This window comes from Dunckerocampus dactyliophorus, chromosome 13 (assembly GCF_027744805.1).
Source record: "Dunckerocampus dactyliophorus isolate RoL2022-P2 chromosome 13, RoL_Ddac_1.1, whole genome shotgun sequence".
Lineage (NCBI taxonomy): Eukaryota > Metazoa > Chordata > Actinopteri > Syngnathiformes > Syngnathidae > Dunckerocampus > Dunckerocampus dactyliophorus.
This window is the reverse complement of record NC_072831.1, coordinates 8,338,859-8,357,509: the sequence shown is the minus strand read 5'-3', so window position 1 is coordinate 8,357,509 and position 18,651 is coordinate 8,338,859. Positions and strand designations below refer to the sequence as shown.

At 43.4% G+C, this 18,651-nt stretch overlaps 1 protein-coding gene across 1 annotated transcript; it reads right to left on the bottom strand.

Annotated features, from left to right (window-relative positions):
• Positions 1-662: 662 nt before the first annotated feature.
• On the bottom strand, positions 663-18,444 carry exoc3l4 (exocyst complex component 3-like 4). The gene is made up of 14 exons (XM_054797587.1): positions 17,827-18,444; positions 17,103-17,342; positions 16,603-16,695; positions 16,303-16,533; positions 13,203-13,821; positions 11,848-11,965; positions 11,172-11,297; positions 10,570-10,670; positions 10,277-10,375; positions 8,995-9,118; positions 8,368-8,490; positions 7,931-8,083; positions 5,883-6,004; positions 663-1,553 (listed from the first exon to the last, which is right to left on the bottom strand). Exons 2-14 carry the CDS (start codon positions 17,293-17,295, stop codon positions 1,319-1,321), a joined length of 2,337 nt encoding a protein of 778 aa, XP_054653562.1. The 5' UTR covers positions 17,296-17,342; positions 17,827-18,444; the 3' UTR covers positions 663-1,318.
• Between the last annotated feature and the right edge of the window lie 207 nt (positions 18,445-18,651).

Below are 18,651 nucleotides of genomic sequence, written 5' to 3'. Positions count from 1 at the left end.
GATATCAACCGATACTTATATCAATATGTGTAAGATCACATATCTTTTTCTTGAGTAAAATTGTTAAGAGTAACAATACTCTTAAGTGAGTACAGTTGTTTTATTGGCTGGTTTTTGGTAACTTCATGATGCAGCAATTTCAGCAAAGCTGCAATTTTGTGACATTGGTGCTTAAAGGGCTGTATCAACTTCTATTATAGGGAAAAAATCTGATACCGATACTGGTCGATGTTACATTTTTATGCTGATATCGGGACGATGATATCGGACATCCCTAATAAAAATGACGAAATTAACTAAAATATAAATATAAGGAATTGAAAAGATAGATGTTGATATGTAGTATTCTACACTCGTCACTGGGTGTCAGTAATGTTACTGTTATGTTCGGTGAGACACACAACCACCGGACCTGATGACCGGCACAACAGGCTTTTATTGCAGGTTTGAATGATCTCGCAACAAGCGCAATAATCCTTAATAAAAACACTGGCTACTGTTGCGTTTGTTAACCACGCAAAGCTGATACTCAACTCTGAACCACTGACGTCACTTCCTGTCTACCCTGAAAGTCAAACGCTGCATCTCAATTGGTGCACTTTCATACTTGAACTTCTGAGAAGTACGACAAAATGCAGTACACTGTCAGTACTGTCAGACCCAAATGTTGCCAATAGTGCTTTGTGGGGTGGTTGCAATTTACCATTAAAAAGAAGAGAAGAAGAAGGAGGTACAGTAAATATTGTGATCTTCATTCAGAATTCACACATTCAGGAACTAAGTACACAGTGTACACCGTATATTTATTGAAGTGTACTGACTGAAGTATTCAATTTGAGAGACAAAAAAGACCCAATGAACTCATCAAAAAGTGAGTGTTACAAATAACAGTGAGATAACTATGGTTGTAAGAAGATGACCACAACCACATGAGGCGCCTGCAAGCCTGGTTTCAGTTCAGAAAGAAATGCATTTTGAAATAAGAAATGAATATGGGCACATTTTCTCTGTTGGTGTTTTAATACAAAATGTGAGTTGTGGATACCAACATTTTCTTAATGTTCTTGTGAAACACAGTTATTCAGCTTTTTTGGGTGGAAATAAACTATGAAAATAAATGTTCCAAAAATGAGTGGCCCTCAGCCATTTTCATTTTGGAAAAGTAGCTCTCACAAGAAAAAAAGGTTGGAGACCCCGGGTCTAGTAGATCATCATCAACACGCTGTTGGCCCAAGAATCTTTGTTTCAAACGCAAAGCAGATGTTGACCCACTTTTAGTCCAACGTGTACGTCTCTCAGGTGGAAAAGTGCAGAGGGACTATCTCCTGTGGCGGATTAAGGTCAGGCAGAAGAAGGAGACGTTGGACAGACAGTCCGTGTGAACCGTGACCTCCATGCTGCGGAAGAACCACCTGTGTTTGTCGTCACAGTCTTTTAAGGCTGTGGCGATGGCCGCCGTCTTCCTCAGCTGCCTGAGCCTCAGCAGGATCTGCTGGTGCTCGCGACCTCGTAGCAGGCCTCGGAAGGTCAGCACGGCCGTCAGGTGTGTGGAACTGTGGACGACACAGACTCATCAGGTTCAGGAAAAGTGATGACGGTGCATTCATGGTAGAGACTTACAATTAGCGTTGGGCATCGAGTCTCGAGCATCGATGGGAACCGAGACTAAGATTCCAATTCTCCTGGCATTGTTCTAATTTTTGAATTTTGATTCCTACTTTTGATGCCCAGTCCGCCGACCGGAAGAAATAAAGTTAACATCAACGAAGAAGAAGCCGGCGAGCACCAACAAAGAAGAAGCGGCTACAATGTTTGGCCTACAAGGTTGAACACAAGAAATTATTAAATGACTAACACGTATTTCACTCCTCTGACCGTGCCTTGCCCCGGCGCCTTTTGACTGTGGTGTGCTTGCATCCTTGTTAAAATGGTTAATGGCGCCCTAAAGCCAGTTAGCTTCTTCTTCTTCTTCTTCTATTGCTTATTGGCGGTGAGCAAGCAGCTCACAAGGTTAGCTAGTTTGCTACCGACCACTGACCACAACAGGAAACGCACAAAGAGATTGATTGACAATGGTCCACAGCCAATCAGGACACAGAACACAATGCACGGGTTCTCCCTTAGCCAATCATGACTGTTGTGGCTGGTACAGGCACTTAAACACATACAGTACTGAGACAGGTGAGGGATGACGTCTTTACTCCAGCTGCACATGGCTTCAACTCTCACATGAGCATACAACACCCTCTACTGGCAGAAGTAGTCAATACAATAACAGACACATACAACAGAGCACCGGTAGATCGCTCTAATACACCACAGAATTGGAACACACTGCATTCATACGCTGTAAAAAAAAAACAACATGCAAAATTGCACTTAAAAAAATCCACGATAGAGCGAGTCCGCGAAAGGTGAACCGCGATGTAGCGAGGGAACACTGTAAACAAAGGACGAATGCAGGATGCAAGTATTCATGTACGCGGAACGTCTCTTTTAGCAAAAGTCAAGAGACCTTCTCAACTCACACAACACTGCTTGCGGTCTTCAAAATAACAGCAATGTGCACCACATCCTGTTTACTTGTGGTAAAAAAACAAGGGTGTCATAAAAAATAGCTTACACCAACATTAAGGCAGCAAAGTATACTAGAGCTAATGTGGTAGCTCCAGCCTCATAGCTCATAGACAAACCTTTTACAAGTTGTTTGATATTCCGCACCCATGTGCAGCATCACGCACTGACTAACACATGAACAACAGCGGTGTGGAGATGTTTTTTTCATGACCTTTTCAAAAGTAAACATCTTTTGCGAAAGATGAAAAAATAAAAGTTCATATCATTAAAAAAAATCATGGAGAAGTTCAGACATTTCATCCAAAAAATTGAGATCAGTTAGGAACCGGAATCGGAGGCAGAATCGGTCAAATTCAAACGATGCCCAACCCTACTGTTAAGAATGTTAACATGTGTCCTAAAACTCAATAAAAAGTGTTTATGATGGCCACAGTTTGAGATTATTTCTCCTTCCATGACTTCTTTTGGGAGCAATGGCATAGTGATTACTCAGAAGCCGTCTGGCCCAGCCACAACTTGAACGTTACTACCTACTCAGATTCTACATACTAGTTTAAAGGCAGGAACACTTTGGTAAAAAAGCCTTAAGTGATGTTGTTGGGGGCTTTTTTTGGATCTACATCTAATTAAAACTTGACACCCACTTTAACCACTTTCCAGTGAATGGTTTCATTCACAATGCTGCCAAACTCCTGCTTAATTGTTACCGTAATCTTTGCTCATGACTCATCTAATGTGGCATGTAAACAAAACGTTAGAAATAGTTCTTTGTATGACACAATAATAAACATATTGTTACATAAATACCTCTCAAAAGTCAACATTATCATCTTTGGAAAGGCTGAATTTATAACATTTATGTACCTCAGGGGTGTCCAAAGTACGGCCCGGGGGCCATTTCTGGAGAACAGATTGTTTTTCTGTATTGTTTTCCCTCAACTGTCATTTCTGTTTTGCCTGCCTGATGTCTTTTTGCTTTTTCACACGCACATCCTCTTTCGCTTTTGTTGGGCGTATTTGGCCGGGTGGTTTTTCATTGCAAAAGGAGCAAGGCTGTGCTCACACTACTTTTTTTTTTTTTTGTGGTCTGAACTTGGGGTCTGTGTTTTATTTATGTAACAATTTTTTATGCATTTAGTAATATATTTATCAGCGTGCTCGTTTTATTTTCTTTATAGAAGCAGCAACACAAGCTGTGCCATTCTTTGTGTGCAACATGTGACTTTCTTTTTAACATTCTTGGTACATGAGAAAGCTCCTCAACCACGTGTTAGCGATTGTGACACAGTTGTGCAACTGGGTAATTTCCTCCTGGGTATTAACAAAATATTCCAAATGGAAACAACAGCTTCTATTTTTACACGTGTTGCACTGACTCTCTGTTGCATCTTTTAATGCATTTTGTTATTTTACAGTAAATTTCCATCAGGGGGGGTGCCAACTTTTTCCAGCGAGGGCCTTATATACACAAACACTGAATTATGCGGGGGCCACTTGGATACATTTTGTGCATTAAAGACGCAATAGGGTACCCTCCGGGAGTATTGGAACAGTGAGGTCAATTTCTTTATTATTGCTGAAAAACATTTGGGTTTGACATCCAAAGATGAATATAAGACCAGAGAGCAACATTTCAGCTTTTATTTCCAGGTATTTCCATCTGGTTCCAATGCACAACTTAGAAGATAGCACCTTAAATAAAAGCAAATGAAAGCTGAAATGTTGCTCTGGGTTTTCAGTCTACAGCAAAATTAAAATGAAATGACTTCACTGTGGGCCGCACGGTGGTCTAGTGGTTAGCACGTTGGTTAGCACGTTGGCCAATACAGTAACAGCTTGGAGATCGGGAAGACCTGGGTTCGTGGGCATTTCTGTGTGGAGTTTGCATGTTCTCCCCGTGTGTGTGTGAGTTTTCTCTAGGTACTCCGGCTTCCTCCCACATTCCCAAAAACATGCATGTTAGGTTAATCGGAGACTCTAAATTGTCCATAGGTATGAATGTGAGTGTGAATGGTTGTTTGTCTATATGTGCCCTGCGATTGGCTGGCGACCAGTCCAGAGTGTACCCCGCCTGTCGCCCAAAGTCAGCTGGGATAGGCTCCAGCATGCCCCCACGACCCTAATGAGGAAGAAGCGGTATAGAAAATGGATGGATGACTTCACCGTTTCAATACTTTTGGAGGGCTCTGTATTCACTAAGCCTTTTCCAGAAGCCCAAATCTTTTCCACCAAGGTCCATACCGAAAAGGATGTGGGAGGCCACTTTAATATTTTAAAATGTATTTTTTCATTTGTAAAAAGGCTAAAAAAAAGTTCTACACAGTGTTCCCTTGTTTATAATAGCTTGTTTATAATTGTATAAAATAGCCCACAATAAGTGAAATCCGCCAAGTGGCCAACTTTATTTGTTTACAGTTATTATATGCGTTTTAAGGCTGTAAAACCCCTCACCATACACCTTATACACTTTTCTCAGACAGGCATTAACATTTGCTCACATTTTAAACACTCTCAAAGTTCAAATTTAGTTGGAATTTTAATGATCAATCAATGAGGTAGTGGCTCACGTGTATTCACTCCTCCGACTGTGCTTCATCCTGGCGCCGTTCGGCTGTAGCGTTTTTGTATCCTTGTTAAAACTCCTTGAAAATTAATTTAGCCGGTGAGCTGCTTCTTCTTTTTCTTCTATTGTTTATTGGCGGTTAGCAAGCAGCCCACACAGTTTGCTAGCGACAGCGCGAAGGAGATTGATTGACAATGGTCTACAGCCAATCAGGACGCAGAACACAATGGGCTGGTTCTCCCTTAGCCAATAAGGACTGTTGTGGCTCTATATTTAGCTGGCTATTGTCTACTGTGGGTTCCGCGAAAGGTGTAGAGATGTAGAGAGGGAACACTGTATTTCCAAAGACAAAGCGTTGTTTTATTACTAATTATTAGTGTCAACATTTCAGCTTCTTTTCTCTGCATTTTCCCCATTTTTGGTGGGTTTTTTGGTTTCATTTTATTTCTACAATGTGCCAATAAGTAGCTGTGGGCTGCAAATGGCTCCCGGGCTGCACATTGGACACCCCTGTGCTAAGCTATCGACGTTATCCATCCATTCATCCATTTTCTATGCCGCTTCTCCTCATTAGGGTCGTGGGGGTATGCTGGAGACTAGTCTGGTTGCCAATTGTTTTTCATTTTCATCCACGTATCCCCAATGACAATTGGCGTACAATTGGTTGTAAAGCATACAAGTATTAGGATACTGTTCTAGAACGTTCTATGTATTCTTAGTATATGTTTGCTTATTTTGGTACCTAAAGTCGGGATATTGTTCCAGCAGAGACTGCAGGTGGTTCTTGATGTCCGCCTTGTCCTTCTGACCGATAATGTCACTGAGGCGGTCTCCAACAGGGTAGAGCCATTCCTCTGACGACCTCTGCCAAGAAGAAGGATAAGTTTCATGGTCAGAGTTGCATCATGTGACATGTCTAAATAAAGCACGGCATGCCATTCATGTCACACAAGTCAGATAACACTGAGGGTAAAGATGAATTCCAACACATACTGTGACATTGTGAAGGAGAACATCAGCCCCGTTCCTTGGGAAAGTGGGCCACATGGCAGCTTTGATTACCGTGCATCTTGTATCTGTATGTATGTAAATGATGGAGTGTTCAAGTACGTCTCCTCCACACCTGCACCCATTTGGGCACCTATGGGGCATCCTCGAGTGGAAGGAAGGAAGGTGGAGGAGCGCATGGTGTCTCACATCGACCCGCTCCACTAGTGATGTCATCATGGAAGAGAAGAAGATTCCAGTAACAACCTGTGCAGTTCTGTTCACTTCCACAACGGTGGACAATGCTAACACTAAATATTCACACCAAGGACACAATTTGGACATGTTCACTATGAGGTGTGCTCGCTTGTATCGCCAACTATTTAGACAATCATGGCTGTGTGTTGACTTATTTTTAGTGCATACGACATGTATACTTGTATACAAGCTGTACACTGACTACTTTAAATTCTATCCAAGTATACTTTCTATTGTATTGTCCATAGACAAGATATACTTTAACTTAAGTTTCCCAAGGGAGGGGACCATGCTTTGCTTCACCGTGTCACAGTACATGCTGGAATTCATCTTTCCCCTCAATGGGAAAACAGCTCCCCAGTGACAGCAGCACTCGTGCACGCTACCGCCACCATGCTTGACTGTAGGCAAGACGTAATTATCTTGGTCCTCATTTGTGTTCAAGTGTTCAAGTACACTACCGGTCAAAAGTTTTAGAACATCCCAATATTTCCAGTTATTTATTGAAATTCAAGTCATTCAAGTACAATGAATAGCTTTAAATGATACAAAAGGTAGTGCCAGGGGTTTAAAAAAAAAAAAGGTAAGGTTACCCAAAACTGAAAAATAATGTGTATTTCAGAATTACACAACAAGGCCTGTTTAAGGGAGCACAAAACGGGTCAACAATTTAAAGCTGTTCTGCAGAAATGGAGGTTGATCAAGCCTTGGCTGCTGGTGCAACTAATTCCTACAGGTGTTCCAAGTTCTGGAGTACTTACTACCTCCTCCGTCTGCATAAAAAGAGTGTTCGGAACACACCGTGGTACTATACCCTCATGGACATCAGTTGAACAGCATTGTACTGGAGAAAGTCATTTGTTGCAACAAAAAGTGGCAAGAAAAGAGGGAATTAACAATGGAAGAGTGACAGACCATCTTAAAAATGTGTTCCAAAACTTTTGACCGGTAGTGTACATGCAAGTTTGCTTTCAAGAGTATCGTCTCTTGACAAGATATACTGTCATAAAAACAGCCATGCGGCCCAGTTTGCCAAGGGAGGGGATCAGCGTCACAGCGCATGTTGGAATTCATCTTTCTCCCCAGTGAACTGCAGCCCCCCCATTGCCGGCAGCACTCATGCACGCTACGACCACCAAGCCTGACTGTAGGGAAGACACAATTATCTCCCCAAAAGACCAGGAGAGGTTGCTAGTTTTGTCGCTATTGGCAATTTCAGTCGCCAACATCTAGGAACAAAGTGTGACTACTTTGCAGTACCTGTCAGGAAGAAGATGCATGATGTGCTGCAACTCAAGTGCCGGCAGCACTCGCGCACGCTACCACCACCATGCTTGACTGTAGGCAAGACAGTTATCTTGCTACTGCTTTGTGTTGCCAGCTATTTAGACAATAATGGCTGTGCATTTTCCATACATCTATACTGTCATACAAGCTGCACACAGACTACTCTATAGTCTCTCCAACTTTTCTTCTTTAATTGTTGACCTTTGACTAGATATACTGTAAATTTGTATGGGTGTAAGTGTTGCTGTTTTCTTCTACCATGTCCTGGAAGAGCTCTCTGAGCTTGGAGCACTGCGCTCTCATCGTGGCAGCCGCCTTCTCGTGTTTGCGGTTCTTGCACGAGTAGTTGTTCTTCATCAGCTGGCCCACGTACTCCTTCATCACGTGGTGGTGTAGCCGGCCAGCAAGCACCTGACCACCAGAGAGAGAGAGAGAGAGCGAGAGCGAGAGCGAGAGTGAGAGAGAGAGAAAGAGTCTTCATCATCACACCATCTGAGTGCCACCTCCACTTCCTCCTATTGACTGAACGTCTGCGTGGTGGTCCTCTAACAATGCGCGGTTCTCCTGCACCGTGACACACCAATCTAAACATTGCAGGCACATGACAAACAATCATGGAGGAAGCGTGTGCTATTTTCCAACAAACACCTCTATTGTATGACCAATCTAGGAGAGCATGTCTTCCTCTTCCTCACCTGGCCGTGCGGCGGCCTCATGGCATCGCAGTGCCGTGAGAGCAGCTCGGTGCGGGTGAACAGTTGATTGAAGTCATCGTCGTTAGTGAGCCACTTCCTCGTCATCATCCTCCTCAAGTAAGGCTGGAAAAAAAAAACCTGCACCTTTTAGAGACACTAACCTTTGACCTAGCTACATGAATGGGTCAAAATATTAGAAACACCAGTACACTCATTTAAGCACAATTCTAAACATATTAAACAAATACCTCTTTGTGAGCATGATTACTTTTGCAAAGGCCGACTTTTCTGTATTGTATCTCATTAGATGGTCTACCTAATGAAGTGTTAAGTGTGATCAGGTGACATATATTTACATATTATAAATATATTACATTAAAAAAGGTGTCAGATTAGCCGTGCAACTCCTTGTGATAGAAGAAAAGGAGAACCGAGTTGTAATATTTGGGTTACATATTGTGAAATGCTCATCACGGGAATCCACCACCACTTTTCTTTCTTGAACATCCTCTTTACCCGCTAACAGGAACTTGCTTCTCCTTTGTCCCCCCCCCCCGAGCTCTCTGACTGATATTGCTGCACAAAAGAGACGGACAGTGAACGTGAAGAAACAAAGAAGACCCACACCTTGACCTCCTCCTTGAACTGATCCTCCAGGCCTTGCAGGAGCTTGTAGAGGAGCCACATCACCTCCTTCTTCAGGGTCTCCACAAGACCTGCACACTGGTGCTCGTACGCCTCCATGTGATGTCTGCAGAAACAATGACAATGTTATTAGCAGTTAGCACTTTATAAAGGATGTCAAACAATTAAATATGCCTAAAGGCTAGTTGCTATTTGGGTGCATTTGATGGTTTTTTTTTTGTTTTTGGTTAGCTACATACTCGTTAGTTGTTGTTTACCAACTATGTATTAACTGCTGGTTAGTGGGGCCTGAGTTCTAGTCATGTTAGCGGTGTGCTAACTGTATTTTTTCTGGTCGTTTATGGAATGCAGTTCAGCCATGCACCCTTCTTGGACTCAAACCCGCATCCACACATCCCCACTGACTGAGAGTTAAGTCCAGCAGCGCTAGCCAACGGCCTAAAATCCACGGGCTCTCAACCAACTCGTTGTCCAGTGCAGCTCTTAAAGCGCCAGGGAGTGACGTTTACCAACAAACTATGCACAGCCACACCAACTGGCATCTGTTACATTTGAAGTTAGTTGCGTTTTAGCCTGTTGGTAACTGTGTTAGTTCCTTGTTAGCAGGGGTGCCACCAGGAATTCCGGGCCCCATGAAAAAAAAAAAAACACATTGGGCCCTCCCTGACACGTGTTGTCTATTTTGGGGGGCCCCTTTCAGTATTAGAATTGTCCTGACTTTCTTTAACTAACATTTAACTAACCTAACTTTTTTGCTGTCAAATTCATTTAGATTAATTGCGATTTAATATTAATTTTAAATCTATAGTCATGTTTCGTTTTGGCTGAAAAGAGACTCAAGAAAGAATGTGGGCGACGCGTTAAATACTTACAGAACCCCCGACTAAAATATGCTTTGCGTTATTGTGGTATTTTACGCATGCATGCTGTCCCTATTATTTTGTGTGCGTGTGTGTGTGTGGGTTTTTTTTTTCCACAGAACTCCCTGGGGGGGGGTTCCACTGGGCACAACTGCTACTGAACCTTTGGGAAGTGGCAGCAGCAGCTGTACTGCTTCTGGAGACACTTTCTCTTCCACTTTAACGCAACGGCCAATCATAGTTCAGATTGTTGGCGTGTCATGCGGGTAGCGTGACCTTATGTCAGGTCATGATAAACACTGAACCTCTTGAGACGTTCCAGACTGTGCTGCCATGTGAGTATCGCCCACACACAGAGGTGTTTGTCTGATGCGTGTCCTTATTAGGGCGGTCACGTGACTTACAGTAAAGCGGTGAAGCTGTTGATGTACGTGACGTGGTATTCGCTCCACAGCGTCTGAGGACGTAGAGGTGAGCAGTACTGCTGGAAGGCGGCATCAAACCTGCGGGGGACATGGTTGCGATCAACACCATGATGGACGCTGATGCCTCCAGCAAGGGGCCAACTTCGGTGTCAGTAAAGGCAGGAAGGTTTTCTAAAATTTCCCAACCAGGAAAACGTGCTTCCTCTTTTATGATGTAAAGTATGTAAACACTCTGTTAGCTTCCTCATTTATTCATTATGTGAGGAAAGTACCTTTTTGGGAAATCTTTCAGCTCCTGCAGACATGAAATTATGACTTTCTGCTCCAGCTGCGCGTCGATGCGTCGAGCGTTGACGACGTTTCCTTTCACTTTCTGTTCACGCATGAAGAACACGTGGCAGCGTTACTCTGCTGCCCCCTGATGGACACACTGGAACACTGCACCGGCCACAACATTACGAACCCTTTCGAATATTTCATTTTTTTCTGTGCTTGATGATCAAAATATAAGAAACATCTCCCAATGTGAGATAGTACGCTCGTAAACACACAGTAGAACCGCTAATGCTGCAATTTAGCCCATAAGAAATCATGTAAATAGAAATCATTTGTTCCAAGTGCGGCCATCGCAAAAGCTTAACTGTAACATAATTAAGTGTCGTGCGAGTGTAAAAAAAAAAGGTAACCGTAAGGTACGCTGACGTTTACAGTCGTCTTTAAAAAAAAAAAATCAAATTATATGAGCCAAACATCAACTGACTTGAGAGGTTCTGCTGTGTCGTTGTCAAAGTCAGCATTATCCTCTTCATTATCCTATTGGTGGTCATTAGCGTGTGTACCTAATGCAGTGTCCTACGATGTGAAGGTGTCTCACCGTCCAGATGTCCATGTGGAAGTCGGAGTTGAAGAAGTCCTCCTCTTTGTCAGGGTGCTGTCTGGAGGTCCACATGTCCTCGTTTTCAAGCTCAATCAGGCGATCCAAAAAAGCTTTCATCTCCTCCTTTAGAGAGTAAAAAAAAAGATATATGTTTTTGACGTCTCTAAGTGGGCGTTGCTAAAGAATGTCAATCGACTCTCAGGTCAAGTGTCCATCAAGCACTTTGCTATATCTCTGTTGTCGGGCATGGGACACAGACTCAGGCTTGATCACACTGTAGTTGGCCGCCTTTGGTGAGGGTGTCAAAGGTGCACTACTGATGATGTGTCCCAAAACTGACATCCTTCCCATGGCTGAAATAAAGTTGCCACGCCACTCTCAACATCCACGCCTCATGTGATCACCATCTTTTCCATCAAGTCCTGTGTATTTATGAATCTACTGTACTAACCGCAGTGGTAGGGCCTAAAGGGGCGGAGCTAGATAGTGCTTATTGTTGATTGGTGGGCAGAGAATGGTCACCAAAAATGGGGGAAAAAAAACAAAAAATAGGAAGAAAGATGTCCTCCATTTTTTTTTTTACTGTGTTGCCATGCTATGATGTCACACTATGATGTCCCCGTCTACTGGACTGGAACACCTGATGGAGACATTAGTAGAAGTGAGACGTCACCTTCACTGTGGTGCAGAACTTCTCTGTCAGCTGCAGCAGGAAGTCCTCGTCCAGCTGCAGATCGGGGTTCTCGTCTTTCATGTCAGGCTGCAGGGCTGGACTTCCCATGATCCTCTCACTAGTGAGGGACACACAATTTAAAGATTCCATATTATGCTATTTGACTATACTGTATTTTAACCAAATTTTAAGTAAGTGTCCCACCATTGTGTATTTGAAGTGTGTTAGCCTTGATGCTGTAATTTAGACAGTTTAAAAGTGTTTCCCTACAGGGAACATGGCATTTTGTGTGTGTGTGTAGCTTTAATGCAAACAAGCTGTGTTTATCCACATTTTACATGCACAGCCGTCCCTCGCTACATCGCACTTCGAGCATTGCTGCCACACTCTATCGCGGTTTTTCAAAAATGAATTAATAAATAATGGCTGTTTCGTGTTTGACTATGGCCCGTTATTAGTCAAAAAATATTGAAAGACAAGTCATATGTAGTATTCTGGTCTGTAGGCGTCAGTAAAGACGCAAAGCATTGATGAGACATGACATTACATCACATTACCTGCACACTGCACAGAGTTAGCCATGGCATCTCCGACATGACATAGTTTCCCCACTCCGTTTGAAGCTCCGTTTGAAGTTTAGAATAAATTGGCGGCTAAGTGATTAGCTCTAAAGCTGTGGCCGTCACTTGTATCCTGCAGTGATCCTTTAGCCTGCTCATAAGCGATGTGGTATAAACAAAGAATAATAGGAGTGTAAAGGTGACTATAGGGGTGTTATGTGGTGCTCATAAACAGGTCCAGGGACACATTACCATTAGAGCATCATTAAAACATCCCTTTTGCACCACGGGGGACGCTGAAGACCTCTATTGTGGATGAACATTGTACAATAATTCCATTAGACCTGCAGCCATAAATGTATTTTTGGCCTTTCCTCCTTTCCAAGTGGCGTTCCAAGCGCTGAGTTTGGCTGGTGACCAGTCCAGGGTGTACCCTGCCTCTCGGCTAAAGTCGGCTGGGATAAGCTCCAGCATATTCCCGCGACCCTAGTGAGGCCAAGCGGCATAGAAAATGGATGGATGGATGGTGTTCCAAGCGCAGTTTGGGGGTAAGGAGGCCTGATCCCAGGAATGCAGTCAATAAAGTTTCTTCTTGAAATGCTTCCCACATTCCGACTAGCTGAGTTGAAGTTTCATACTTTTGTCTATAAAAGCATGTATTTTCGTCTAGTGATATCTCGAGTCGGCAGATGTAGTGATTTCTAATATTTAGAGCCTACTAGGGAGAGCAAAGTGATGTATGAAGCAGTCCAGTTCTTCAGATATTATTATTTGTATAGGCAGAATGTCACTCACCTGTGGTAGCGGTGGACGATCCAGTCCAGCAGAGCGTAGAGGTCCTTGAGGTGTGTGGCCTGCTGCAGCAGCTTATTGAGGTGCTGCCTAATGGTGGCGTGGTAGCTCTCCACGTAGGTGCTGAAGACCCTGAAGCTGGGAGGGTAGGACCAGCGGATGTCCCTCTTCACCATCTCCAGGTCCTCCACCACGGCCTTGCCCAGCAGCCCCAGGTGCACGGCCAGCCACGAGGCGTTCAGGTGGCTCTGCTCCAGATGGATGCTCTCCACTTTCTCCCTCACCCCCTCCCCCACAGCCTCCCTCCAGGCATCCATCCAGCTCCCTTGGAGACCCCCGGGCTCCTGAGCTCGCTTGTCCTCCTCCTGGACGATGCGGGCCACGTGGACCAGTAGGCCCTTGTTCCTGGAGGGGAGGGAGACGGATGTACGCACGATGGACATGAGCTTGTGGCGCAGGTCGGCGTAGAGGATGCTAAGGTCCTTCTCCTTTTTGGCTAGCTCCATGGAGGAGTCCTGGCCGCAGCGCTGCCATTCCTGCTGGAACTCCACGCGCAGGGCCAGCAGGTTGAGGTGGGCCTCCTCCAGGACCTCCATCTCGATCAGCTTGTTGATCTGCATCACTGTTCACACATAACATCACAGTGCACTTATTACTGTCGCCAAAAAGCTTAAACCTTCTCATTAATGTTTGTGTTCCACTTCCTGTCTATGCAATATTTGCTAAACACAAGCCTGGATCTGGTCTACAACCATGGTGTTGGGCGAATCAATTAGCTATACTTAGTTACTTTTCCAAAAAAGTAATTTAATTAGTAACTGAAATACTCCTTCATAAATGTAATCAGTTACCAAGGAAAGTAATTATTGTGTTACTTTGAAAAACCTTCAAACATGTCAAAGAATTTGGGATTTATCTTTGTAGTGCTAAGAGATTTTTCATGAGATTAGGATGAGCTCATGATTTAAAGTTCAAATCTGTAATGTCAAATGGAGTTTAATCCAGATGTGATCCAGATTGTACATTTGGAAGCAATGTAAACGTAACAAAGAAAATTAAATCTTAAATCTCATCTGGTCAACATTGTTTGGTTCCATCTGGATCTGGATCAAACTGGACTTCATTTTATCTATTTAGTTGCTAAATTTAACATTTTTATTGTTTTCAAATGTGTAAAATGGATCCAATCTGGATTAAACTGGGATTGACATTAAAAGGGATAGTTGTGTGACATTCCCACCAGCAGTGTAGCACATCAACAGTTACTTGCCCCCCCAATTGAGTCCAGTTCTGGTCGGATTTCTGTGACGAGGAACGGAGTTTCGCTTAGTTGCCCGGGCCATTAAAGTAAAGAGTTAGGCTTCTCAAAACAATCAAAAGAGAAAATACATTTGCATCATAAAAATGCCTTCTTGAAAAAAATCAGACCTCACAAATCGCTCGGCATTGTAGTTGTTTCCCGCCGTATCCCTGCGCACTGCCGCCTGTGCATTCTTGTGTATGTGACGAAGACACTCGCATCGTCTTCCGCGACGGAGCACCGCGGCCATCTTGGATAACACCAAGCAATTTGTGAGGTCTTCATTTTTCAAGGAGGCATTTTTGTGATGCAAATGTATTACTTTTTTGAACGCTTATTGTTTTGAGAAGCCAAACTCTTTACTCCCAGCAACTAAGCGGAACTACGTTCCTCGTCACGGAAATCCGACCAGAACTGGACTCACGGGACCAAGTGGGGGGTAAGTCACTTTTGATACACTGCGCTGCTGATGGGGATGTCCAACAACTTCATGTCAAAAAGTCTGAACTATCCCTTTAAAAATTGGGGGAGGATTTTTCTCAGGGTACACGATAAACACGATGTGACGTGGTGGAAACTCACCTGTAAACACTGTTTCAGAGGAAGACATTTCTTGTGCTAGTTGCACCATATGTGTACCATCAAATCTCCAAACATTCCGCAATGAGGGAACTCATTGCCTTACCAGCCGCCTGAAACGGTGGCATCACTATAACACTCGGGGGCCCGGGGCTCGTTCCTATCGCTGCGCCGTTTGATAAGTGCAAACAGTTTGTAGGAGTCGATTTGATGCCTAACGCAATCTGTGATTTTATCATGTTAACAATAGCGGCTTTTGTCGGCTAGTAAACCACTTGGAGCCACGGTTTGTACTTCTGAGCCGCCGCTGTTTTTCACTTTTGTTAATAGTAGTGATGTTTTGATATTTGGTTAGGACAAATCTACAGGTACAGTGTTTCAAATCCAACTTTGTTGGAGTCACTGTTACTTCTAGGTGTGCATAAACTACAGTTATTTTAAATCCAAATTTAAAAAATAATCATACATTAAAAACCGTAATGGTTATCGGTATCGGTGTTGAGAAGCAGGAAGTTTCACAAAATATATATTGTGCTTCCCTAGATTTTAGTAAAAGCTTCGGTATCTTGAAATTATTCATCATTAACTTCTAGTTTAGTAAAAGCAATCCATGATATCAAAAACTGCAGACAAGACCAAGCTAGCAAGCGCCGATAAAAGCAATAACGTAGCAGTCAAAAATAGTGACTAGTAACATTTTTCGGCCACAAAAATAAAAATGAGGCGGAGGCCATTTTGACGTAGATATGCTCTGAGGCTAACAAAGTGTTAGCATTATTAATGTCACCATTTTTCTGTTTTTAATTGTATTTTTAGAACGTGCCGTGGGCCAATAAATGTGGGCTGCAAATGTCCCCCGGGCCGCACTTTGGACACCACTGGTTTGCCTTTTTTTTATATAACCATGAGCGTCTGAGCATGTCGAGACAGAGTAAAGCAGCGTCCACCAGGACAAAGACGACCATCATGATGAATGTTGCCAAAACACAGACGGATAACAGCGGGAGGGGGTGGGGACAAGAAGCCGTGGGACACTGTGTCCTTAAAGCTGAGGACGTTGCAAAACAAACGTGTTTTGATCGTGTTGAAATACACAGTCAGTATTGTTGCCTATTGAAGGCTTTTAAAAAGTGAATTGGTGAGATATTGATATTTCCTAAAGCCTTGAATGCAACGTCTTCCAATATGGCTGCCGCAGGGTTGCCTGAAGTGAGGTCACGTTACCTGACAGAGGCGTGTGAGGTAATTCAGGCAGCGTGTAAGTCTCCTCCATCTCCTCCCACACCTCTTCCACTTCCTCTTCTTCTACATTCTCCTTCACCTCCTCCTTGGAAGCCCCCTCCTGGACGCCGACAAAGGCCTCCTGTTTCTTGTCCTTCCACGAGGCAAATTTCAGGCTGCGGCGGATGGATGCTCCCTTTTTCAGGAGGGAGTCCAAAGGTGCCATGTTGGGCTCTGAGGAGTGAGGAGGTTTAGAAACGTATAGGAGGCTTTCATCACTTTCAGTGTGACGTTTGTGCACACCTGTCTTTGAACACATCATGGCTCTGCCTTTCTCGCCGTCATCGTCCTTCGTCTGGAAGAGCGCCACCACGGTCTTCAGAGGGGACGTGACACCTGACACATGACAAAATTAGCTGACTACCTGTCCTTAATTTGGTGATTAAGTGACCATGACAAACGTGTGGTACATCACAGCATATCATAGCAATCCCCAGGTACCATCTAAATGTGCCCCCTAGAGGCTGTGAGCAATATATGACATGAAAGCCTGGTGTTAAGTGCTAGCACCTTCTAGTGAGGCCATGACAATATTGCTTTTTTGGGGTTCACTTTTAGTCTTCATTAAAAAAAAAAAAGTCCAATATTTCGGAACCAGTACGTGTTTGAGCCGGGAAAAGTAAAAGCACACCTGTCCACACATGTGGTGCATTGTTGAGCTCAAATCCGTTGAGTCGTGATGATGCTTTTATTAAGCGTTATTAGGGACGATTTCAAAGGGTTGGTGCGATTGAGTTACTCACTGGGAGAGGGCGGAGCTTTGGAGTGCCCCGACCCTGACTCGCTGACCTTTAACCCTCTCTGTCCAGGCAGGAGCGGGCTCTTCTCCGCCGCCATACGGATGCTCTTACGGAACGTCTCCAGCACGCCCACCATCTTCTTAGCGGCGCCCTCATCGTCGTGGATTGCTGTGTTTGCGTCCATCATTGGGGACATGGCGCCACGTTGGAGGACGTTTGGCGGTAAAGTGTCAGTCAGGTGACCTTTGTGTAAACACACAACACGGCGGCAGATTTTTACGTCCTTTTGACTTGCTTAGTCTTCTCTCAATTTTTACTTTCACTCCAATACTTTTGCCCAAACTTGATACCGTTGCTATGGAAACATCACTCGCCTACACAGTCATACCAAGCAGGTATATCAGGAAATAAACTGCTGACACCTAGCAGAAGTGGAATATGAAACACATGAATAATAATTGTGCTTTATAGCAAAGAAGAAATAGAGAGTGGTTCAAAAAAATCTAGTGGCAAGTAATACTACAGTATTATTATTATTACTGCCACTTTCTGATCAGTGTTGAGCAGTTATGATGCAATAAAACGGAATGATGGATGCATAAAACACGATTATTAACTTTAAAAAACAGAAAACAGAGCAAACAAGTGATTAAAAGTATCGTGTGGGACCAAGACAAAAGCCGTATCCAGCGTTTTACAAAGCCATTTTTAAAGCGAAAGCACTTACCTGCTCAGGTGGGAAGAAGTCACCTTCTTTCTTTCTTTCTTTCTTTCTTTCTTCCTTTCTCTTCTTCAGCTGCTTACGTGTATGGCCAAGGTGAAAGAGGATAAATGTGCTCTGCGGCAGTCAAGAGGAATGAAAAAGTCGAGCCAAGGAAAGAAAGCGGTGCCAAAGATCACCTTCCTGCCTCCGTCAGGTTTAGGTTAATGATTAGATCCTCCAAAGTGAAGGGGGCTGTGACGTCCTGCGTCCTCACACACCTTGCTACGGTATACACTCGTCTGCTTTACGTTTGGAAACACTTTCTATGTTTTTTTAAACACCTGGAATGTAGCGTTAAGTGCTGCCTTCAAGTACCTCCGGAAATCTAAAGATCGTCAGCGTTGGGATGTTTTTGGGGGGGCACGTGTCATACTTAGTAGAACAGAACCGAGTCATAACTTAACAAAGCAGAAGATAATTAAGTCCAACTTTCACTCTTTCACGTCACTTCTGTCTGATAGAGGTGGTGGGATCACTACAACAATAGAATCGGTATCGAGTCGATACGAGTGTGACTATAGCGATACTTTTGCGTTCTCAGATATGTGTTTTTTGTCGTGTTGGTTAAATATGTTGTTTATATCGTTATATTGTTTACAAGCTCCAAGAGCCAATAGTTTATAACCAGCCAGTAATCATAAATGATAAAACAGGTTCAATATTTATGTCTTTATGCTTCACCAATAATTTTTTTTGGCCAAAAATTTAGATATTTGTAAATATGATCAACATATTAAAAATAAAAAACACAAAGTCATTCAGTTATCTAGAAAAACGTCCAAGTAAATG